Source organism: Platichthys flesus, chromosome 13, assembly GCF_949316205.1.
Source record: "Platichthys flesus chromosome 13, fPlaFle2.1, whole genome shotgun sequence".
In the NCBI taxonomy this organism is placed as follows: Eukaryota; Metazoa; Chordata; class Actinopteri; order Pleuronectiformes; family Pleuronectidae; genus Platichthys; species Platichthys flesus.
Window position 1 is genome coordinate 24019461 of NC_084957.1, and position 23442 is coordinate 24042902.

At 41.2% G+C, this 23442-nt stretch overlaps 1 protein-coding gene across 4 annotated transcripts; it reads right to left on the bottom strand.

Annotated features, from left to right (window-relative positions):
* Nucleotides 1-1083: 1083 nt before the first annotated feature.
* wdr4 (WD repeat domain 4) lies at nt 1084-21981 on the bottom strand. Of its 4 annotated transcripts, XM_062402461.1 has the most exons (12): nt 21821-21981; nt 18793-18858; nt 18403-18549; nt 18134-18290; nt 16527-16639; nt 15121-15181; nt 14568-14672; nt 10053-10117; nt 9028-9214; nt 6523-6592; nt 6038-6098; nt 1230-1404 (listed from the first exon to the last, which is right to left on the bottom strand). In XM_062402461.1, exons 1-12 carry the CDS (start codon nt 21901-21903, stop codon nt 1377-1379), a joined length of 1143 nt encoding a protein of 380 aa, XP_062258445.1. In that variant the 5' UTR covers nt 21904-21981; the 3' UTR covers nt 1230-1376. The 4 variants fall into 4 exon arrangements, with proteins under 4 accessions (XP_062258442.1, XP_062258443.1, XP_062258445.1 ...); XM_062402458.1 differs by lacking the exon at nt 6038-6098 and having other exon boundaries at nt 1084-1404; XM_062402459.1 differs by lacking the exon at nt 6038-6098 and having other exon boundaries at nt 1084-1404; nt 18793-18834; nt 21821-21959.
* Nucleotides 21982-23442: the final 1461 nt, after the last annotated feature.

Consider the following 23442-nt stretch of genomic DNA (forward strand, 5'->3'; position numbering starts at 1 on the left):
CGATTGTTTTACTTTTGGTTTAGTTTTTATTTCACATTTAGTTTTTTGTGCCATCTCCTCCTGCTCTCCATACATTGCCAATGTTCACAAATTCTGTTTTAGTTTAAAGATGTGTCCAATGACACCGTGAGTGCGAGCAAGAGACAAGCTTATGAATGAATGCGCAGCTATGAAGAAAGACTTTCCTAATTTAAGTGTTTAAAGTTTTCAAACAAATCAAAGGTTACAGTACTGTGTAGATCCAGAGTAGAAAAGTGCTGTATAGATACTGAACATTCATTGGCATGTAGAGTAGCCACCAACCTGACCTTCACAACCAACTGTGTGCTCTACAATGGCATAAGTGCATATATGACTCACATTGCCTTCCTTCTTGTCTGGTGGACTAGAGGTGTCATGAGCAATGGACACCATAACTTCGGTCACCTGTAGAAATAAGGGAATTTTGGCTATATGATCTGAAATAGTTACAACTTACAAAGCACCAATAAAGCAGCCATATCCATGCACTCCTTTCACAAGACATGCCAATCGCCACTATTTTGCAGTACAAAGGATCTATGTGCTTCCCTTGCCATCGCTATTAGGAAGGTACATTGATAAATGTAGAATTATAATTCAAAATGCAGTTACACAGAATTTTGTCGACACAATGAGGTGTATGCATGAGTGAAAAACTTGATTTGAATAACACCAGACTAATTTCACGTGTCAAGTATCATAAATTGTGTTCTTACCTTACAAAATTTGTAAATGTGGCGAGTTCTCCTAAATCACTCCTACATATTAATTAACAAATCTGTTCTTGCATGAGGCCCAATGTATCCAATGAGATATTGCGTTCACAAGCATGAGACTAAGGACAGAAGAACAGGCAACCCATAGAATACCTCTGGCTCGACTGATGCTGGCATTGAGGTCAAATTCAATTAAAGTTTAACTATATTGTGCCAAATCACAACATAAATTATCTAAATGCAATTTAAATAGTAAATTAAGTCAAAGCAGAGAGTGAAGAACAGCAGTAAATGTGGGGAGAGGTGCACACTCACAAGCAATGATGAGGGCAGTAGCAGGTCACAGTTAATTGTCAAAAATGTTTATTTTGAAAAATCAATTTTCACAGGTAATGTGGCAAAATACACACTTTCAATGCGTTCATCAATGCACACATTCAACTTAGATTCATTCAAGAATCAAACAAAGGAAATAACAGTGCTGTTGATTATTGATTTACAGCTCCTGATGCGACCTTCTTGGCCCTCTTGTTGTTAGTCTTCTGTGTTATCGTCCTCTTCAGCTGCTGGTCCTCCAGTCTCTGTTGCTTCTTCTGTAGATATACCGTCACATTGTCAAAACTCATTTTGAACAGATGCTCAAACCGGTTTTTGGACCTGGAGGAGGCTGTTGTGTAAGAGAACAGTAAGAATGTTGGTGAAAAGAACCACAGCTGCACACATGTTAAAGGGTAAGGGTAATACAGTGTAATCAAAAAGTTATCCTCTTAAAAGTCAAAAAAAGTTAGGAAAATGTCATGTTTGTGTGTGTAATCAGGACAGTAGCTTTTGATGCTTCATGACCATCACCAGAACAATTCAGAGTGCACAATTTAAGGTAACTTCAGAAAGTATGAAGAAGCAGATTCGTTGGCTGACCGGCGCAGAGAAATGCGCGTCCTGTGTAAACAGCTGGGCGCCTGCACGCTTCGGAATGGGGCTGAGCTGCACTGCACAGCGCTTGGGCGTCAAGTGTACAACAAGTGTTACGTAGTGATATTGAAGAAGAACATTTGTTTAATTAATTGAAATGAAACATTATAGAAATCGAAAAGGTAAATTCATAATTTGTGTGGGTCCGACGCGTCGGTCTAAAATATTGATTGACACATTTTCAGCGTCTACGTCATCGATGACGTTGACTTATCGCAGCAGCCCTACTGCCTACTTTTCAAAACTAATAGAAGAGAATAAAAACAACCGCAGGTTTCTCTTCAGCACTGTAGACAGGCTGACAGAGTCACACCTCCACCAAACCCAGTATTCCTCGATCCCTAAATAACAATATCTTTATGACCTTTTTTAATGATAGAATTCGAACTATTAGAAATAAAATCAACCATCTCCTGCCGCACCATGGATTGCGGTCTGTGGATCGCGCAACGGGGGTCGCGGTGGTGGATCCAGTCTGGCGGATTCTGTGTCATGAGGGCTGATCGTGGTGCTGGTGGCAAAACCCTCTGTCGCGTTGGCATTGGGTACGGGCGGTGGACCAGGACCGCGGCGGTGGCTCGTGGTGGGTCCTGGTGGGCGGCGGTGGACGGTGACTGAGGACTGGAGTGGTGTCTGGTCTGGATGGTGGATCGTGGTCCTGCTGGTTGCTGACAATGGACTGTGGTTGTCCTTCGGGATGTCGACCCTCAACAAATGCTGCTAAAAACTTTAATCTTGATGATGTTTTCCTACACGTGGCATCTATTGCACTTCTGTCCGTCCTGGTAGAGGGATCCCTCACATGGGGCTCTCTCTGAGGTTTCTACGTATTTTACCCTGTAAAAGGGTTTTTAGTAGTTTTTCCTTACTCTTAGGAGAGGCGGTGGTCTAGTGGTAGAAACTTGGACTATGGGCAGAGAAGGTCTCTGGTTCGTCTCTGGTTCGACTCCACGGAGAGACAACAAAAGACGAACCTGGATTGATCTGTCCAAAAATCCAAGAGTCTCCCTACCCTGTGTAGTGCCACTGAGCAAGGCACCTTACTCCCCCAACATCTCCCCCCCGAGCGCCGTACATGGTCGCTCACTGCTCTGTGTGTCCTGCACACAGATGGGTTAAATGCAGAGGTTAAATTTACCTACCTGCATGAGTGTGTAGTCTTTGGTATAAATAAACATATCTTAATCTTAATCTTGTTGAGGGTTAAGAACATAGGATGTCACACCCTGTTAAAGCCCTATGAGACGAATTGTAATTTGTGAATATGGGCTATACAAATAAAATTTGATTAATTGATGATGGGGCCACAGCTGTGGCCCTGGATCTGCAGGCGATAAGGCAAAGGGACTCTGGGGAAGGGGTCAAGTCAGAAATATGTATTGATGAGATATGAATTACTTTGATGTGATAATAACTTGAGAAGAGGAAGGAAAAGCTTGAAAGAGAAGCTCTGTGTGTCATGTGTCATAAATTCCCTTTGCACCTTAGCGTGATCAGGTGTTTTTGTCTTTCAATCAATGATACAATGATACAGGCAGAACTTGAGGGTACACTGAGGCTCAAGGTAAATCTGACTGGCTACTGGTTTGTATGGCAGAACTATGAAAGCCATGTGGCCCACTCATTAGATTAGACATCAATACCTCTATGCCTTATTAAATTAAACGCTTCCCATTTTAGAACAAAGGACAAGTTTCGCACTTATTAATGCATACCGCCAGTTGATGTTATCGACCTTCTAGACCTATAGCAGCATAACTAAGAGCAGGTCTAAGACAAGCCTGGACCAGCTCTGACTATAAGCTTTATCAAAAAAGAAGGCTTTAAGCCTACTCTTAAACATACAGATGGTGTCTGCCTCCCGAACTGACAGCGAGAGATGATTCCACAGGAGAGGGGCTTGATGGCTGAAAGCTCTGGCTCCTACTCTACTTTAAGAGACGACAAGTAAGCCTGAATTCTGGGAGCAGAGTGCTCTAGTGGGTTGATAAGGTACAAACAGCTCTTTAAGGTAAAATGGAGCCATATTATTAATTTTGAATAGAATTTTAAATTCTATTCTAGATTTAACCGGAAGCCAGTGTAGCGATGCTAATACTGGAGAAATGTGCTCTCTTTTCTTGGTTCTAGTCAGGACACGTGCTGCGGCATTTAATTAATCAAATTTTATTTGTATAGCCCATATTCACAAATTACAATTCGTCTCATAGGGCTTTAACAGGGTGTGACATCCTCTGTCCTTAACCCTCAGCAAGAGTAAGGAAAAACTACTAAAAACCCTTTTAACAGGGTAAAAATACGTAGAACCCTCAGAGAGAGCCACATGTGAGGGATCCCTCTCCCATGACAGACAGAAGTGCAATAGATGCCACGTGTAGGAAAACATCATCAATAATCAAAGTCTCTAGCAGCATTTGATGAGGGTAGACATCCCGAAGGACAACACCAACATGACATGCCAAGCAGTCCCGCTGCAATCACAGTCCATGCTCAGCAACCAGTAGGACCACGATCCACCAACCAGACCAGACACCACTCCAGACCTCAGTCACCGTCCACCGCCGCCCACCAGGAGCCACCAGCTCGGTCCTGGTCCACTGCCCTTACCCAATGCCAACGCGACCCATGGTCCGCCACCAGAACCACGATCAGCCCACATGACACAGAATCCGCCACACTGGATCCAACACCACGACCCACGGTGCGCGATCCACAAACTGCATTCCATGGTGCGGCCACAGAGGCCCTGGATCTGCGGGTGATAAAGCAAAGGGATTACAGGGAAGGGGGATAGGAATGGAGAAGAGCAAGGAGAAGCTGGAAAGAGAAGCTCCGTGTGTCATGTGTCATAAAATAGAACAAGTTACGTTCTGCCGCACTAATTAGCTCTAACTATAAGCTTTATCAAAAAGGAAGGTTTTGAGTATACTCTTAAACGAACAGATGGTGTCTGCCTCCCAAACTGAAAGTGAGAGATTATTCCACTGCTGAGGGGCTTGATGGCTAAAAGCTCTGGCTCCTACTCTACTTTTAGAGACTTTAGGGACGACAAGTAGGCCTGAATTCTGGGAGCGGAGGGATCTAGTGGGTTGATAAGGTAATAACAGCTCTTTAAGGTAAAAAGGCGCTATATTATTAAGGGCCTTGAAGGTGAGGAGGAGAATTTTAAATTCTATTCTAGATTTAACTGGAAGCCAGTGTAGCGATGTTAGTACTGGAGAAATGTGGTTTCTTTTCTTTGTTCTCGTCAGGACACGTGCTGCAGCATTTTGGGCAAGCTGTAGAGTCTTTAACAACTAACTGCTGGAGCCTGATAATAATGAATTACAATAGTCCAGTCTCGATGTAACAAAGGCGTGGACTAGTTTTTCTGCATCTTTTTGCGAAAGGACATGTCTGATTTTTGGGATATTACACAAGTGGAAAAAGGCAGTCCTAGATATTTGTATTAAGTGACTATTTAAGGATAAATCAGGATCGAAGATCACTCCCAAGTTCCTGTTTTGGTGGAAGCAAGGGCAATGTCGTCTAGCGCAGCTGTATCATTAGATAATGTATCTCTAAGGTCTCATGGATTACGATCTGTGGATCGCGTATCAGAGATTGTGATGGTGAATCCAGTTTAGCGTATTCTATATCGTGCTGACTGATCGTAATAATAATGGCGGATCCTTTATCGTTGGCATCTTATAATGGTGGTGGATCATGATTGAGGTGCCAGCTGATGATGGATCCTAATAGGCGGCAGTGGACAATGACTGTGGAATATAGTGGCATCCGATCTTGATGGTGGATCATGATCTTGCTGGCTGCTGACCATAGACTAAGATTGCAGCAGCACTGCTTGATATATAGTACACTTGACATCTATTGCACTTCTGTCCATCCTGGGAGAGGGATCCCTCACATGTGGCTCTCTCTGAGGTTTCTATGTTAATTTTACCCTGTCAGGGTTTTTAGTAGTTTTTCCCTCTTGTTGAGGGTTAAGGATAGAGGACGTCACACCATGTTAAAGCCCAATGAGACAAATTGTGATTTGTGAATATGGGCTATACAAATAAAATTTGATTGATTGATGATTGACTCTCACCAAATATATCACATGTATAAAATAAGTTCTACTGAGTTAACAATGTACATTTAAATAGAATGAGGGTGTATGGCCACAATCTATAAAACAGAAATGTATGTTAACCACTGCATGGCAATCATTCTCAAAGCATTTGACTTTTTTTTAACCTGGACTAAAGTAGTGGGCTGACACATGCCTAAATCTACTTCACAAGCTAAAAAGGGACAGAAGCTTTGCTCAGATAAATGTAATGTACTTTGTCATGCTGTTCGTGGTGATCGAATGTATTCTGGTTCCAGATCTCTGTTCACATGAACCTGAAAAATAGACGATTTGTATGCTATATTAAGGGAAATGGCGGGTTATAGCCTTTATGAAATAATAATGGAGCACAATTGATATGTAGAGAATTCTTATGTAACGTTGTCATTTTTGATGCGAGCAGATTTACGGACAATCTTAAACTGTTTCATGTGTAAAATAAATGTCCCCGAAACAAAATGATATATCAAATGGTGAATCATTTCAGATGTTGCACTGATGAAGCAGATCATTATGAACCGAAATGTTCTGTATGTGGTCTGTGTGAGCAGCTCAAGATGCTTAGGGTGAGGCATGTGATACATGATACATGTCACAAGACCTCACAGTTATTTTTGAATAGAGAGTACACTTAAGATGCACTGACAAGCCAAAACACTGTGGTGGTGTGTTTGTGTGTGTGTTTGTTTCATGACTCACCTTCAATTGTTTCCCAATGTGGCATGAAGACTTCAGTGACTGTGCGGAGTTCAGGGCTCTCAGAATCACACTAGATGAAGCAGGAGAGCAAACAGATATTTGAGAACCAATGCAAACAGAATGGAATTAGGGCTGTGCTCCAAAAATTGATATGGCGATATATCGTGACGTCGTCATGCCAATGCACGCATTGATGCAGATGCTACTGTATCGATACGGCATCAAATGCTTTGATGGCTGTCTTTAAAACGAAACTTCACCTATGGTGCAGTAGACAATAATGCCAAAGGGGGCAGCATAGGCAAAAACAGCACACGTCTCAACTCAAAACTAACAAGGAAGAAAAACTGGCGGAGTTATTGAACGTGAAATGCTTTGCGCGCAGTCTGAATTTGGCCGCTCAACGTGTGAGGTGTGGAAGAATGCCAAGGAGTTGTGGACCTTGGGAAGAGATGCGTGAGCGACAGATCCTTTCTGTGCATTGCCTTTTTTATTTTACTTTTTAGATCTTTTAATGGACAGAATTAAGTATTTTGAGAAGTGCGATCCTTAAGACTTCTCCTTTGCTGTTATATGGAATAATAAAGAACAGCTGTTGTAGTCAATTCTGTGCAGGACATGGTCATTATTCAAAAGCAACGTGTATCTGATACGTATCGTATCGTGGCCTCTGTATCGTGAAGTTGTAGGCAATACCCAGCCCTAAATGGAATTATAATTAGAACATGTGAACTACACATAATTAGAACATGTGGCTAGGTCAAAGACCAGAGCCCATAGAACATCTATGAATAAAAAGATATCAGTAGGCAGAGACATCCATCCAATTCTTGTAGCAAGTGAATACTTTCAGGAGCAAATCTGTAATCAGAATTTAAGATGATGCCAAATCAGATGCGAACTATGTGACTTAGAGGGATACTTCACCAAAAAATTTAAATTGACTCATTATTTGGGTGAAGTGTTTGAGAAAACAAAACACTTTTGGAGTATCGGGTAAACCAAGCCGAATCCAATACAGTTGAAGTAACTGGTGAGTCCCTCTTCAGACGTAATAAAAACAGAAAGAAAAAAAGCCTCCATACTGCTTGTGTGGTGTTATCAGAGTGTCTGTAAGCCCTGACATTCAAATTTACACAATGCTTTTAGCCTAAATGTCCTCTGATATCCTCCTCGGACCCGCGTTCACAACTTCAACTGCACACACTGCACACAAGCCCTAATCCGAGGGAATTTTAATATCTGGTTTTCTGGACACATGGATGACACTACAGGAGCAGTGTGGAGGCCTCTCAGTTTTTTCTGTTGTTTTATTACATCTGAAGAAGATGAGTGAATTAAAAACTTTTGGTGTTTGAGTAGGTTTCCTAATAATGTTTTCTCCTCTCAATGAATTGCATAAACATATGTAACTTAAGCTGAAAGTTTTGCACACAATTCAGATGTGCAACATATGTGTGTGAAAAGGTTTTGGGTTATATACCCAGATGTACAAAAAAAGTCAAGGGGACCCCTATTCCAAGCCCAACAGGAAGTCAGTCATATACAAGTGTTGTTTGGCTCCAAAACGATCCCTACAAAATGTCAACAAAGCAGCCCCAAGGGCATGTTTCACAGACATGTATGAAAATCGGTAGGCATATGTATCATGGCCAGACTTACAAAAAAGTGTCTTGGACCTAGGGCCGGGGCAATAAAACCATAGCAATAATAATTATAGTATAACATTCCTCTATAGAAATTTAAGACATGGTCAATATAACGTTGCTATAACTCATTCCATCCATGTTTTGACATACAACAGGAACAGCAAATGATAATGAGAATAGCCCCGCGCCGAAACAAATCACGTGGCTGGAATAGTGTCACAGCTAAGTCAGGTTAGGTTGATGCACATGGCACAGAGTGTACGTGGAGCAGCAGACGTGCTAATGTTTGGATACCGTGTATATACAGACCAATGTTACGCAGACATCTTGGTACTCCTTACCACCTTCTCACATAGGAGTTGTTCTTTCGCTTAATGTTCTCAACTCTTGTGAGCGGGAGGTCGACTACTGTAGGTGGCCACATCAGTCAGGGTATTAGGCCAAAGTGACAAGGAATGGTCAGTATGAACAAGCCTGAGACTGGGAGATGTTGGTTGAAGTGGGCCAGTGGCTTACCGTCTCAGCACATATTGTCACTACCACCCTAAGACCAGACCTGATACTCTCTCACTGCAGAAAGATCCCAACTGGGTAAAAATGTTATTGAAAACCCATAACCCTTTTCAATCATAAAAAATTGGTAAAATGTATGCTTTCCAAACTTATTAGCATTCCTTTGTTCAATGCTTATTTCAAAACCATTGCGACATTACATCAAGTGCTCCAAACCATTGATCAGTAGTGAACATATGTAATAATTTGAAAATCCTTCTGTAGATTCTGTGCAAAAAGCAGCCAACATTAATAATATTAACTAAGGTCAATGTCTAAATGTGTGTCAATTATCGAACTGTACCTCCCAGGAGCCTTGTCTGTGTGAGAAGATTTGGAGTGGTGCATCATTGGACTCCATCAGCACCCAGAGCTGTTTCTCTGAGTCAAAGGTCATGTCGAGGGGACAGTGTGGCAAGGACAGCCGACTATGTGGCATAAGCTTCTCTTTACCCACCAGGTCCAGGGTGAAAAACTGAACTGCAGATACTCTGGGGACACATAAGAAACATTAGTGATCAACTGGTCTCGGAGTGGATCCATCTGTATTTCAGAGGCCAATTTTGATTGCGGAAGATTGAGTAATTGATGATTTCACTGATTAGCCAGTTTCTGCAGACTGTCTTTAAGAATCAGCTCTATATCCTGGGAAGAGGTGTTGCTGTCATACAAAAGATAAAAACAGCTTGAATAACACAGTGTTGCTGAAAAGGATTGAGTAAACTTAGATGAACACATAAGGCAAACACTGTGAGAAACAACATGAATCTAGCTCACAGTGACTGAAGAAGAACCTTGCACAAGAAACCTCAGGTACACACTTTCCTAATGTAGAGAACAGAAAAACAAGAGGTTAACCCACTTGTTTTGCACAAATGCAATACCAATCTTTATTTTATCAAAATACATTTCTAATGATTTTGTACCATATTTGAGCAACAATGGATATGAAGAATAGCATGTTTTTTATATTATGATGGGAGTAGCTCATACAAACATGAGAATGTATGTAGAAATTAATCTTTAATACTTCCGAGTCCTTCCATTTTTCTTTCAGAGATGAATACACATGGTTAAAGGAATACATGTTTTTGCCAAGTGTCAGCTTGGGGCTTGAGTGGGACTAATTGGGACACAGCAGTTGGCCCAGGCTTTTGATTTGCAATTGAGCAGAGAGCACACTAATCTTCGACCGAGCTCACCTCCAATCCATGGTTCTTTATTAGCATTCGGAACTTATCTCATCAATGACTCCGACTGTGTGGTCCAAAAGTCTGAAGGTTTGAAATGAAAACAAAAACAAAAGGACCAATTAACAGTTAGACTCACCTTTCACACTGCACAGCAATGAGACATCCATCAGGGGAGCTGATGATACGACAAACAGTTGGCCTCTGGAAAATAAGACAAAAAGAAAGTGGATCAAATGACAATAATGTTGACAGCTTTTAACTATGTTATTTTAAATTCATGTTCCTGTTGGTAAGTTTAAATACCAACCGAATTGGGTATCGATACACGTTAAATCAATTGGAGCCAATTTTCGATACCTGATGCCATAGGGAAGTGGTTCCCAAACGTTTTACAGTCCCGTAGCCCTTCAGACATTCAATCTCCAGCAGCTGAACTAAATGTCGTTTTACCAGAGGTGCTGATGGAAGTAGCTGAGGCATGAGCCATCTCGCTTCGTTCCTATCTCTGAAAGTCGCGCATATGCAAAAGCGACACCACATGGACCAATGGCGAGGTCCGTTGCAATATCTGTACAGCGGACCTGCTGTCCATGGAAGCAGGATACGCGCATTAGAGGAGGGGGTTTGACATAGTCACGTAAACGATGCAGACTCGCCTCTGTAAGATAGCCTGTTAGCTAGGTTGCTATAAACACGTATATATGGGCGGCTGTGGCTGAGGGGTAGAATGGTCCTCTTCCAACCTGAAGGTCGACGGTTCGATCCCCAGTCTGACTGTACCCCCCCCCATAGAATAACAAAGTGCTGCGATTAGATACACTGTATGAATGTTTGTGTAAATGAGTGAATGTAAAGCTGTACTGTAAAGTGCTTTGAGTGGTCATCAAGACTAGAAAAGCGCTATATAAATACAAAACCATTTACCATTTACGTATTTACCTGTGCGCAGGATTCTAGAAGCCATTACAAAAATATGGTTTAAACTTTTTTTAACGAGTTTAAAAGCGTAATGTTATCCTATTGCCTGACAAACGTCTTTTTTTAATTACAATTATGCAGTCCGAAGAGGACTGTAGTTTCGTTTGTTGATGTTTGTATTGCTGATACTTTCCCTGTCCTTTTTGTTAACCGGAAAAATGGATACTTGTTTATTTATTTATTTAAATAAAAAAAAAATTAATAGCACTTTGCCTGTCCTTGGTTGTAAATGGACAAAAACTTCTTTGCTTTTATGTCAACAGTACCCTTATATGCAGCAAAGTTTATTAGAATAATTTTTTTTTGAATGAAGTATTGATCTTTAATGTCTTTATTTTCAGTCAGCACATGCCTCGAACCACCTCAAGCTAAATTTAAAAGCTGTTGCCTAAATAAGAACAATTGAGAATTTGTGTCATTCATAATCCGATTAGTCGATTAATCGTTCCAATAATTGATGACTAATCGACTATCAGAATAGTCGTTAGTTGGCATTAGTTTGCCAGTTTAAATACAGTATCATAAGCTCTGGAGTGAAGCAACCTAATAAGGTCACTATGGCCTATTAACACTGAAATGTAATCGTTCATTTTGAGTCCAAGTGAACGGTTGTACAAAATTTGAAGACATTCCCTTAAGCGGATCTTTTGATTTCATGTCAAAGAAACAAACAAAAACCAAGTCCCTTAGAATGGGACATTTATATTGAAATATATATTTACATCAGGGGGGGGGGTCATCTCAATGGAGGCCACCATGTTTCTTGTAGTAGCCTGGACAAATTAAACACCCTTTGAGTTTTTATCAAAACTGAAGGTTACCACAGGTTCTCTTTCATGTTTGGAAGGGGAGGATACGGTGAGAGGGATTCAGCTGCAACCTGCAATTGCATCACTGTGTTACAAAATTGTACACTCTGCAACTTTAAAACATGGTGTTAATGATGCTAGTTAGAATTGAATATTAATGTCGGGGCTTAAGGACACTTTGCTGGCACCTCACGAGCATTATGAAGGCATGTTGTGTTTTTTTCTGTTGTTTTATTATGAATAAGGAAGGGGTCACCTTCGCTACAATACTGTTTACCCCTGAAAAGTTCAAAAAGATCTAGAATTAGGGAAGTGCTGAAAAATCAGCTGAAGGAAAAGAACATGGTCTGAGTCATTTACATAGCCAGTCCTCAGATACCTAGCTGGTGTAATTACTAGGGCTGTGAAAAGATTAAAATTTTTAATTAAATTAATCACAGGTTTCTATGGATTATTCATGATTAATCACATTACCGATTTCTCTGTATATTTTTGTGAAAACAAAAATGTTATGACAAAAGATGGATATATACATTTAACATGTTTTCTGTTTATATTCATAAATAAACAAAACAATGGTGCTGCAACTCAGCATTTCTTTAGCAGTTGTCTTTGCTATTCCATATGGAACATTAATATAATCTTCATCCTAAACAGAATTCGGGCTTCTTATAAATAAAAATTGTCTGTGACATTGCTCCCCCACACTCTGACCTAGACACCACTGACCACTGACCACGACAAAGGAGGAGATAGACGCCACTTATTTCAGAACAAGGAAGCTCCTCACAATGCATGGTTGGATTCACCCAAGTCTAGCAACCTGAGGCTGTACACTGAGCAAAAGGAGGGAGGCTGAAGAGCACAAAAGTCACTATCCACGATTAAACAAGGAAATCCAGGACTACATCAGGAAGATGGCCCAATCTGACGAGCTGCTTTGTGATACCTCATACAGAAGGAACCTTATAAACCAGGCCATAAGCACAAGATTCATAGAGACCATGGTCTACCCCAGTAGACAAGACCCAAGTTGCAGGCAAGGTCCAGCAAATAGTTGCAGAGTATAAGATGCAGGCAGGGATGGCGTTCACAGAGTACAACCAAGTAACTGGGATAGGGAACAGGATCATCTGTGCAGAGTCTGGATTAGATGTACCGAAGTCCCTATTGGACATAACACCGAAGGTGGTTGAGATCAACAGAGCTAAGATCTTGTGGGACTTCAGATTCTAGACTGACAAACAGCTGCTGGCTAAGTATGAGAAGATCAAGAATTGGTTCAATTGGATTTAGGTCAGGGAGATGTGTCTTTAGTCTGCGGCGGAAGATGTGAAGACTTTCTGCACCAAAGCAGGTGAAATTTCCCTATGGACAGATTGATATCCCTGAACTTAAACTGATGGTAGGTAGTTGGTCAGGCTTTATCCTGCCCCTCTCTGCAACTCCTGGGACACTGTGACGCTCCACACAAGGTAATACACAATCCTCTAGGGATTCTTCATCCAGGGACCAACACCACAGATGCTCTACCCAGGTTGGACTCACTACACGAATGGATGATGATGATTTCGAGGGCAAGGCAGCTGGACTACTTCACATACCAACACATAAAAAGAGCTGCTATGCTCAGGCAATGGACTGATTAATCTATTGCGCGCGTAGTTGAGTTGTTATGATTTGATTTGGCTGGATTGCTGGTGTGGATTTTACTATGAATGAAATTCTTACAGTGACAGTGATATGGGAGTGAGTGGGGGTGTTAACGCAGAGTGCCAGGCAGGCAAAGACAGTAATGTGATGATAGATTTCTGATCGTCACAACATGTCTATAATTCCAGTAATCACCAAAGTGCTATTTTCAAGAAGGCACCACAGCCCGCTGCCTTTTCAGTCCCTCCTTGGAAGCCCTATATTGAAGAGCTTCAGAGGTGTTGGCCAGACCCTAAATTGCTGTCCCATCATACTAGTCAAATCAATCAATCAAATTTTATTTGTATAGCCCATATTCACAAATAACAATTTTGTCTCATAAGGCTTTAACATGGTGTGACATCATCTGTCTTTAACCACTGCTCTAAGCTAATCGGTGGAAGCTTTTTTTTCCAGGGGCGCAGCAGACAGTGAGGTCTCAGGGAGTTGCTTGGGGGCCGCTATTCTTCGTTTACTGCAGTCATTGTTGGATACCGGCAGATGTGCATCTACCTTGAAAGTATATTCAGCTGCCATCTCAGAGAGAGAGTGGACAACCAGGCAGTAGGGTCACACAATGCGATGGTGGATTGTGGATCGTGATTGTGGTTTTAGCTGACCATGGCCTATGTTTATAACAACACTGCTCCTGTAGTGTCATCCACAGTGCCCAATTGTCCGCTGTTATCCTCCTACGGTTCCACGTTCACATGTGGATCACAGTAGGCATTTAGGATAAAAACATGGTGTAAATGTAATCGTTTTGATATTGGGTGACACCACAGGAACAGAGTGGAGGCATTTCATTTTTTTTTTACTTTTAGGGATGTGGTCACCATTTAATTAAATTGTATTGGATTAGGCTGTGGGTGAGGTGTTTTGTGGAATAAAACACTTAACCCACCCCTTCTTCAGCATAGTTGTGAGTAGATGAGTCAATTTTAATTCCTGGTTGAACTATCCCTTTTAAGACAGCCAAACAGAATTGCTAATCCTTATCACATTTACAGTGTTTACTTAACATTGATTTTCAAGGATAGATTGTTTTAGCATTTAGCATATCAACATGCTAACCAATTCATCCTCAGTCAATTCATACTCTTATATAGTCTTTTCTGCATTCCTAGTGTGAATTGTTTAAGCAGTGCTGTAGTGCAACATGTTGTGGTTACCTTCTCTTTGTCATCTTTAGAGCTTGGTGTCTCTTCAAGTTCTTTGAGGTCCCAGCTTTGCAGCCTAAGGCCAGACTCATACTCCCACAGCTTCAAAGTCCCGTCCTGACAGTCACAAAAACACCTCACATTACGCCTAAAATCCACTAGTTTTTAAACTGTACCTGATAAACACTCTGAGTTACCTTTGATGATATACAGTCAAAGTTTTCACCTGCAGTTGATTTTTGCTGCATGTACATTGTCCTCAGTACAACCTCTTGTCTTATTAGGCACCATTTCTTCACATTTTCATTGTTTACATGGTTTTGCCTTGCCAATATTAAAAAGCAACTTAAAAAATAAGATTTCTTGCTATTCTTCCAACAATGATTCAATGACCGAAAAGCTTGTCAATGATATTTATATCTCTAATTTATCATCTAGAACAGCAGGGCTCCATCTCATTGGCCAAATATATTGAAATGTAGAGTGTGAATGCATGGCACATGGAACACCATTTATCGCAGTTCAAGCACAGAGCAAAATGCATGTGTGTGTTGATGTAACTAACCCCTGATCCAGACAGCAGACAGTGGGGTTGAGCTGATGGGACCAGCAAGGCACTGACAAACCTAAGAGAAAATATGTAAAAAAACATTAACATTAAAGACATTTTTTTTACAATAAACTGTGGTGAGCATGCACACAAAACAATCTACTATAAAAAATATTAGGGGTGTATGATATTAGGAAATCATGCGATAATTGAAGTCATGATATCGTGCAGCAGTGTTATCATCCTGTGTGTTTGTCAGTCATTTGTAAAGCACAAGTGACTACTCTATGCTTTGTGTACCTCAGAACTGTAGTGAACACAGTTAAAAACATAATATTGCACACAATATACTGTATGTATCTTCTATATTATAGTGTTTTGTTTCTGTTAGGGATGGGCGAATCGATCCCAAAATGTCAATACGGCAATAGGATCGATACAAAGGGATCTGTTTCAGTGCCTCTCTTCTATGTTGTTAACTGCGCATAGAGGAAAAGAGCTGTTCACTCTTAACACATAATCTTGTCATGAACACCTGTCTCCTGTTCATGTCCACTTCTAACTTTGCAAAGTGCCAAACAAGGCAAGCATGTCAAGAGAAGTGATGTATGTTCAACAGGTGCCTCTCATTGAGGAACTTCTTGTTGTTGACTGGAGAGCGTCCACCTGCAGGTATTGAATAAAACTAGAAAAAACTCTTGTTGTTGATTCCTTTGTTTTCCCCGAAATTTCCACGAGAATATCTCAAACCAGGAATATAAAAATGTCTAAATATAATATTCAGTCAAAATTTTTTTATTTTTCCACTGATTAAAAATAAAAGGTATCAGTATCTGTATTTGCAATATTGGCTCTGAATTACTTAGTATTGGATTAAACCAAAGTTTATGGTATTGCCCAACTATGGCTGGGTGATAAAATAATCTCTGACACGGTGGCAAGATGTAAGGACACAATCTGATTTAGAAATGCATATTAAGGCTTAACTATCCAATAGGATATGAACGCCTACATGTAACAGAGAGTGACAGCAATTCTAGCCATTCATGGATCTGCTGTTGGAATGGGTGACGTAGAGGAAGATATATGGGGATGCTGTGGGAGACATCTTGAGACTTGGGGGTCACAGTTGCTCATGTTAGTGTTTGTATATGTTTTCTACCTTCTGGTCTCCTTGATGCATCAAGTCTACATTAAAACCTTCTGCATAAGACATTAGTTGCTGCCTGATTTCTCCTTTCACCAGCTTCCAGAAGACTTCCATAACAGTCACACTCTGTAGCCCTGTAGTAGTATAGTTTTATTGCACTGATAAAAGTGTACATTTCTCTCATAATCCCACCATTTTGGAACCACTGTCTTATATCAAATGGAGTGTTGAAGAACTTGCAGATTTTTCTCCTTTAGGGTAATTAACTCACTGTTGATGTCCCAGGCAGAAGGACTGGATGTTGTATGGACACCTGAAGTGGCTCACTCTGATCTTCTCATCACGGTCAGCTGTGATGATGTATTTGTCATCCGGTGACATAGTCTGAAAGACAACAGAACGGTTAAGTGAACTGGAACTTAACAGACCTGTATCGTTAAATTTCTCAGAGAGCTCAGAGCACAACTAGGAACCAGCTTCCAGCCTGGGTTCAGGAGGCAGACACACTCTATACATTTAAGGTTGAATTAAAACACTCCTTTTGAAAAAGCCAATAGTTAGTGCTGGCTGATATGAGCTCTGAGCCATTCCCTTAGTTATGCTACTGTAGGCATAAACTTTTGGGAGCTACTCACATCATGTATTTAGCGTGACCCTTGTGTTGTAATTGTTACAGCAAGTGTAAGATGGGACATTAAAGGCACACTTAGAGCAGTGGTTCCATTCGTACTGTTCTGCTCTGTAATACTTAAAAGTGATCCACTGTCCAAACTTAACATCAAATCTCACTTTCCACTCTTTATGCAAATGCTTACATAAGTCATTTCTGTTTGCAAAGACTAAGCATGGCTGTGTACTATGCAGAGGAAACTGTTGCTCCCACAATGGTCATTAATGCATCAGTGATCGAATTGAAAGACATTTTAAAATCAGCTGTTCCCTCTGTTCACTCTGCTGCTACTCCTGCACCACATGCAGATTATCATTCAAACCTAGGTATTTTCATACATGTTTTTGTCAAATTGTTCTAAAGCTGTAAAGAACATCAAGGCAAAAGTCACCTAGCTCACCTAGCATCACTTCCACTTCCCCTATTTTGAAGTAAAAAATACAAATATATTTTTTATATATATATATATATACACACATAATCAGTTGGCGGGAAAAATACTAAAATTTGCGATGCATGGATTCGAGAACAATAAATTACTTTGCAATCTGATTAAGTAACTGGTAGGTTGTTCTTTTGGATTATTGCTGATGAAGGCAATTTCACACCCAGTTTGAATGTGGTCGGACAATATGGTGTATGTAAGGTTTTATTTCAAGAATTTGACACCTTCAGTGTCTCTATCTGTGCTGATAATATTTTCATCCCCTATAACTGGGTCCCTAAGCGCACTACACTGAATGCATGTGCACATGTGGCGCTTGAGCACAATAGGAGTTCTGCTGGAAACAGCTGCCAGTGTCAAAGACCATGATACTTGCCTATGACTCATAAACTAGCAAAAGCCTTGACAACAATACATACTACTATGTGATTGACACATACAGAACGTTCAGTACTGAAACATGATAAACATCATACATGTTAAAAATTGGGACTCAAGACACCCAGCTTGACATTGAGACAATATGGTTAGAGTTCGAAAACCAGAACATCTACTCACTGTAACTATATCTGTTATGAAAAGACATATGATGTAGCTATGTAAGACAACTGTGTGGTTAGATGTTTGTCAAAAAGGTCTGAGTGACTAATTAGCTATGATTGTGAATCTTTAGGCACCTGCACATAATGACACACACAATTCTCTAGACTACACTTGTGATGGTGCTATTTGCCCAGTGTTTATGCAGCTTAGTGTTCCTTACTATAGCTAGCAACATGGACAGGTGTCCCATCTTCAGCTCACCATCCCTCTGCGGTTCCACCACCGAGAAGGAGTACACGTCTCCTGATTTATCAGCCACCAGCAGCTCATCTTCAGCCTTGCTGAACACAAGGGTCGTGCACCTCCTAGCCACCCATCTGTGCAAGTCACACATAGCTATCATTAATAGATCTGCTATTATTAATAGATCTGCTATTGCACATCCTGCATCATTACCTGTACAGTACAAGAGTGAGTTTTAAGTTGTACCTGATGCTGATACACTGCCATGAAGGCTCACAATGAAATAAAACCAGTCTCTTGGTGTCATCAGTCAGTGCCACCAGATTTCCAGAGGGAGACACTGTGAACGCAAGGACTGTGTCACTTCCCATTTCCTCCAAGGCACCATCATCACTGATGACAGAGAACACAAGCCACAGCTGTTATACATGGATACATCTAAATTACACTCTGTTAATCTTTCCATAATCCTATTGTTGAGACCAGAAAACTATAAATTTGACCTGTTTTGTTTTTGGTTTGCTTCTTTTATTACATTTAGAGTAATCCCTTTCTTTTTGTATGCATTATTTTTCTTAGCAACGGATAAATACTTAACCTTTACTTAAAAACCCATCACCATCTTCTTATTTTTACCTGTTGTCATTCTTTGTATTCTTTGGCCTCTTCTCAGCAGTGCTGCAGTCAAAAATGAATGGTTCGCTGAGATAAAGTAGAGAAAAGCAGATACAGTAGTTTGACATACACTCAGTTCAGTCTAACTTCAAAGCCTCAAAGTTGTATTTCCCATATACCAATTCAATGTGAAATAATGCTTCCATATACTTATTTTAAAAAAGGAAAATGCTGCATAGGAGCTCATACTTCAGGTGTTATACGGCCCATAATAATTATATATAATACAGGTTGTTAGGAATTTATTTTTCTCTCAGCAACCCTAACGTCGGGTTCACACCGGACGCGGAAGCCACGCCGAAGCGAGGCGGTAGCGCTAATCCCAAAAGGCCAATGTATGCTTCTCCGTTTTGACGGACACGGACAGATAGGACCGCCTTCTCCAACATGGAACGCCCTCTCCGTGCCTCTCCGCACAAGTAAGCATATACTTAAGCCTGAAACATGCTTCTGCGACTGCGTCTGCGTCTTTTCACGCCGCTGTGGCGCAAGACTCGTTTTCATTCATGCTTCCCCAACCGTTGCGCGTCTTACAAAGCAATTCCGCGCCAGAACACTAGGCGGAGTAATGCTTTTTGTCGAGACGACCTTAGAGACGCCTTCTTTCTTCTTCGTCGATTGTTTATTTACATAGCCACTGCGGCTCCTCGTAGCCTTTTTCTGGCGGACAAATCCGCCAGTCAGTGACAGGTTATACAAGTGATCATACTATCGGATATCTTCTGCCAAGTGCTCTTCTATTTGGTCCATATTCGTTCTTCTAAATCTTCCGTGATTTCTGCCGGTATTATGGGGCATGAAACCGGAAATGCAGCTCCAGAAGGGATGTAGAGCAGACCAATCACAGCCTTGCGGGCTGAGTGAGCTTGCGGAGCTTTGCCGTAAATTTTAGAAAAGGGGGTCGACACCCGTCAGCACGTAAGGAGGGAAACATAAGCACGTAAGGGACCCGGAAGGGCTCTTGCGCTTACGGGCCCGTGAAAACGCAGAAGCATGTTTCAGGCTTAAAGCCTGAAACATGCTTCTGCGACTGCGTCTGCGTCTTTTCACGCCGCTGTGGCGCAAGACTCGTTTTCATTCATGCTTCCCCAACCGTTGCGCGTCTTACAAAGCAATTCCGCGCCAGAACACTAGGCGGAGTAATGCTTTTTGTCGAAGACGACCTTAGAGACGCCTTCTTTCTTCTTCGTCGATTGTTTATTTACATAGCCACTGCGGCTCCTCGTAGCCTTTTTCTGGCGGACAAATCCGCCAGTCAGTGACAGGTTTTACAAGTGATCATACCATCGGATATCTTCTGCCAAGTGCTCTTCTATTTGGTCCATATTCGTTCTTCTAAATCTTCCGTGATTTCTGCCGGTATTATGGGGCATGAAACCGGAAATGCAGCTCCAGAAGGGATGTAGAGCAGACCAATCACAGCCTTGCGGGCTGAGTGAGCTTGCGGAGCTTTGCCGTAAATTTTAGAAAAGGGGGTCGACACCCGTCAGCACGTAAGGAGGGATACATAAGCACGTAAGGGACCCGGAAGGGCTCTTGCGCTTACGGGCCCGTGAAAACGCAGAAGCATGTTTCAGGCTTTAAGCCTGAAACATGCTTCTGCGACTGCGTCTACGTCTTTTCACGCCGCTGTGGCGCAAGACTCGTTTTCATTCATGCTTCCCCAACCGTTGCGCGTCTTACAAAGCAATTCCGCGCCAGAACACTAGGCGGAGTAATGCTTTTTGTCGAGACGACCTTAGAGACGCCTTCTTTCTTCTTCGTCGATTGTTTATTTACATAGCCACTGCGGCTCCTCGTAGCCTTTTTCTGGCGGACAAATCCGCCAGTCAGTGAGAGGTTATACAAGTGATCATACTATCGGATATCTTCTAACAAGTGCTCTTCTATTTGGTCCATATTCGTTCTTCTAAATCTTCCGTGATTTCTGCCGGTATTATGGGGCATGAAACCGGATATGCAGCTCCAGAAGGGATGTAGAGCAGACCAATCACAGCCTTGCGGGCTGAGTGAGCTTGCGGAGCTTTGCCGTAAATTTTAGAAAAGGGGGTCGACACCCGTCAGCACGTAAGGAGGGATACATAAGCACGTAAGGGACCCGGAAGGGCTCTTGCGCTTACGGGCCCGTGAAAACGCAGAAGCATGTTTCAGGCTTTACTTGTTGCTCCAAAATTAACTGTTGTGGAGAATACGTAGTCGCCCCCCCCCCCCTCTCTCTCTCTTTTTATCATTATGACTGCTTGTGTGGCTGTAGTGGATGGGCAGAGGGGGACATTTAATAATGTGTTCGGTAAAAGTGTTAAAATTAAAACTCCTGGACAACAGAAGGTGAATGCAAAGCATATTTTATCATTTATCTAATAAAAAATATGTCGTCAATATCGTTTAAAATCGTTTTTCAGTGTGTTTCCTGGTGCGATACGCTCGCGTCAAGCGGAAAAAATAGACTCGACGCCGAAACGATCGCTGCACGGCGCGAGGCAGCCGCGGCGCAACGCTGCGCTGCGCTTCAGCGTCCGGTGTGTTCAGCACCGGACGCGCTTACGCCTCGCTTCGGCGTCGCTTCCGCGTCCGGTGTGAACCCGGCGTAATATCTTTGAGTGGTCTGTTTTCAAAGTCTTTTCAAAGACTGAATCATAAAGCCTTTTTGACGCATCTTAACATTTGTCACTGTCTACCGTTTGCAACTATGATTACGGTCACAACTACGACAATCACTATGTAGATCTAGATGGCATCACACGTGACATCATGCTAATGGTAGTAACGATGATGATCCTGCGATGAAGACCAAACTGTGTCACTCAGTTTCTATGTCGTCTCACACTTTTCAAACATGTACGGAAAATTAACAGTTTGCAACAAGTCAAACGTCAGTCAAAGACTGACGGCTAGCTAAAACTGCGGTCCGGTCCGGACCAGTGACCACAACGTCACACATCTGCCTGAAGTCATACATGATATAAGACGCTTTAAGAATGGTTCTAACCTGTTCTGTTTAGTGTGAACTGCAACGAGTTTCTTGTCGCAGGTGGAAATAAACCATTTTCCACAAAAACCCACCGCTGTCATGTTGTTTGTAGCACGCGACAATAGCTCAGACTTCTCCTTCTTCTTTTGATTTGATTGGTCGTTGGCAAACCAGCTTATAGGCGCATCACTGCCACCTATTGAACAGGAGTGTGGAACGTCAGATCAGAACATCTTTCACTTCATCGACGGATCTGGAGCTCACCTCCGTCCAGAATAACATTTTTTTTCCCCATTTAGTTAAACAGATTGTAAATAACACTGAATAACACTATTTCCTTTAAGGGACTTCTCTCCTTTTGTGTCTATGTTTTGTACTAGATTCATATTTATTTATTTCTATAGGCCATACAATACTCTGTTACATTTATTTATTTAGCTCTTAATAATCCTATGCCAAATAGTTCATGTTATTCTGAGTCAAATTTAAGGCCAATGATGCTGAACTTTCATTTGGATTGTCACATATTTATGTTAATTATACTGGTATTTTCTTTGAATGATGCAGAGCATGGTTCCCCTATTGTTGCTGCAGTCTTCTTTTCATCTGGTTGGAACTTGCTGCTCACTTTTTTCTCTTGTTCTTTATTAACGTTGTCTTTGTCTTTAGTTTAGCTTAATACCAGGGCTTTGAGGCAGAATTGTAAATGAAAAGCCTTGTTCTTATTTGCTGAACAACCAAAACTTATAAAATTTGCTATACTTCAGTTTTATTTTGATGGCATCATCACTGATAGTTCCAAGCTTATTTCAAACTTCTCTTGTAATTTATGCAGTAACAGTATTATTCAAAATACAATACGAGGAAGCTAAATCTTCATTTCTTATAAATAATTATAAATAATTACTGGTACAACCCTCTTGGATGCCAGGAAATAGCTGACTCTATAGCCCAATTTAAGAATAATTTATCTCTGAGAACAGATTGCTTAACTGCAGAATTTTACAAAACATTTTCAAGGAAGCGAACTATTTCTGTTGCAGGTATTTTCATATATATATTTATAGAAGATAATGGTCTTCCTCCCAGCCTCACTCAAGGGTTGATTACATTGATTCCCAAACCCCAGAAAAGGGTGTAATCATTAGTCAACTGGCAGATGACACAAGATTTTTCTTGACACATGCAAATCAATTACCTGCAAACTGCTAATTCTGTGATGAGCATCCAGAAACAGTCTTGCACCTTTTTTGGCATTGCTCCCACTCCAATACTGGAAGGACGTAAGTAAGTTTAATATTGACCATATTTATGAAGACTTTTCACTATTTTGGAAAAATGTGATATTTGCTTTTGTCAAGCCATCATTTTCATCCATAAATGCATAGGGGCCCTGTTTAATTTTTTTAAAGATATGTAAACTTTATTTCGAAATAATCTATCAAAAAGGCTGCTAATATATTAAACTTTACAGGATATTTATATGATTTATATTTATATTTTACAACACCCCTGGTTTGTATGTTTGTATGTTCCTGTATGTTATACAACCCACCTGTATACAACCCCTTGTATACAAGGTGACAGAGTATTTGGCATTCATGCCCCCAGACTTGGGAACAATCTGCCTGAGGTTATCT

Coding starts and splice junctions, on each gene's coding strand:
- wdr4 (XM_062402458.1), bottom strand. CDS start 21,903: ATGACAGCGGTGGGTTTTTGTGGAAAATGGTTTATTTCCACCTGCGAC. Junction 18,859..21,820: donor GTTCACACTAAACAGAACAG/GTTAGAACCATT, acceptor ACTTTATCTCAG/CGAACCATTCATTTTTGACT. Junction 10,118..14,567: donor CTAAAGATGACAAAGAGAAG/GTAACCACAACA, acceptor CTTATTTTCCAG/AGGCCAACTGTTTGTCGTAT.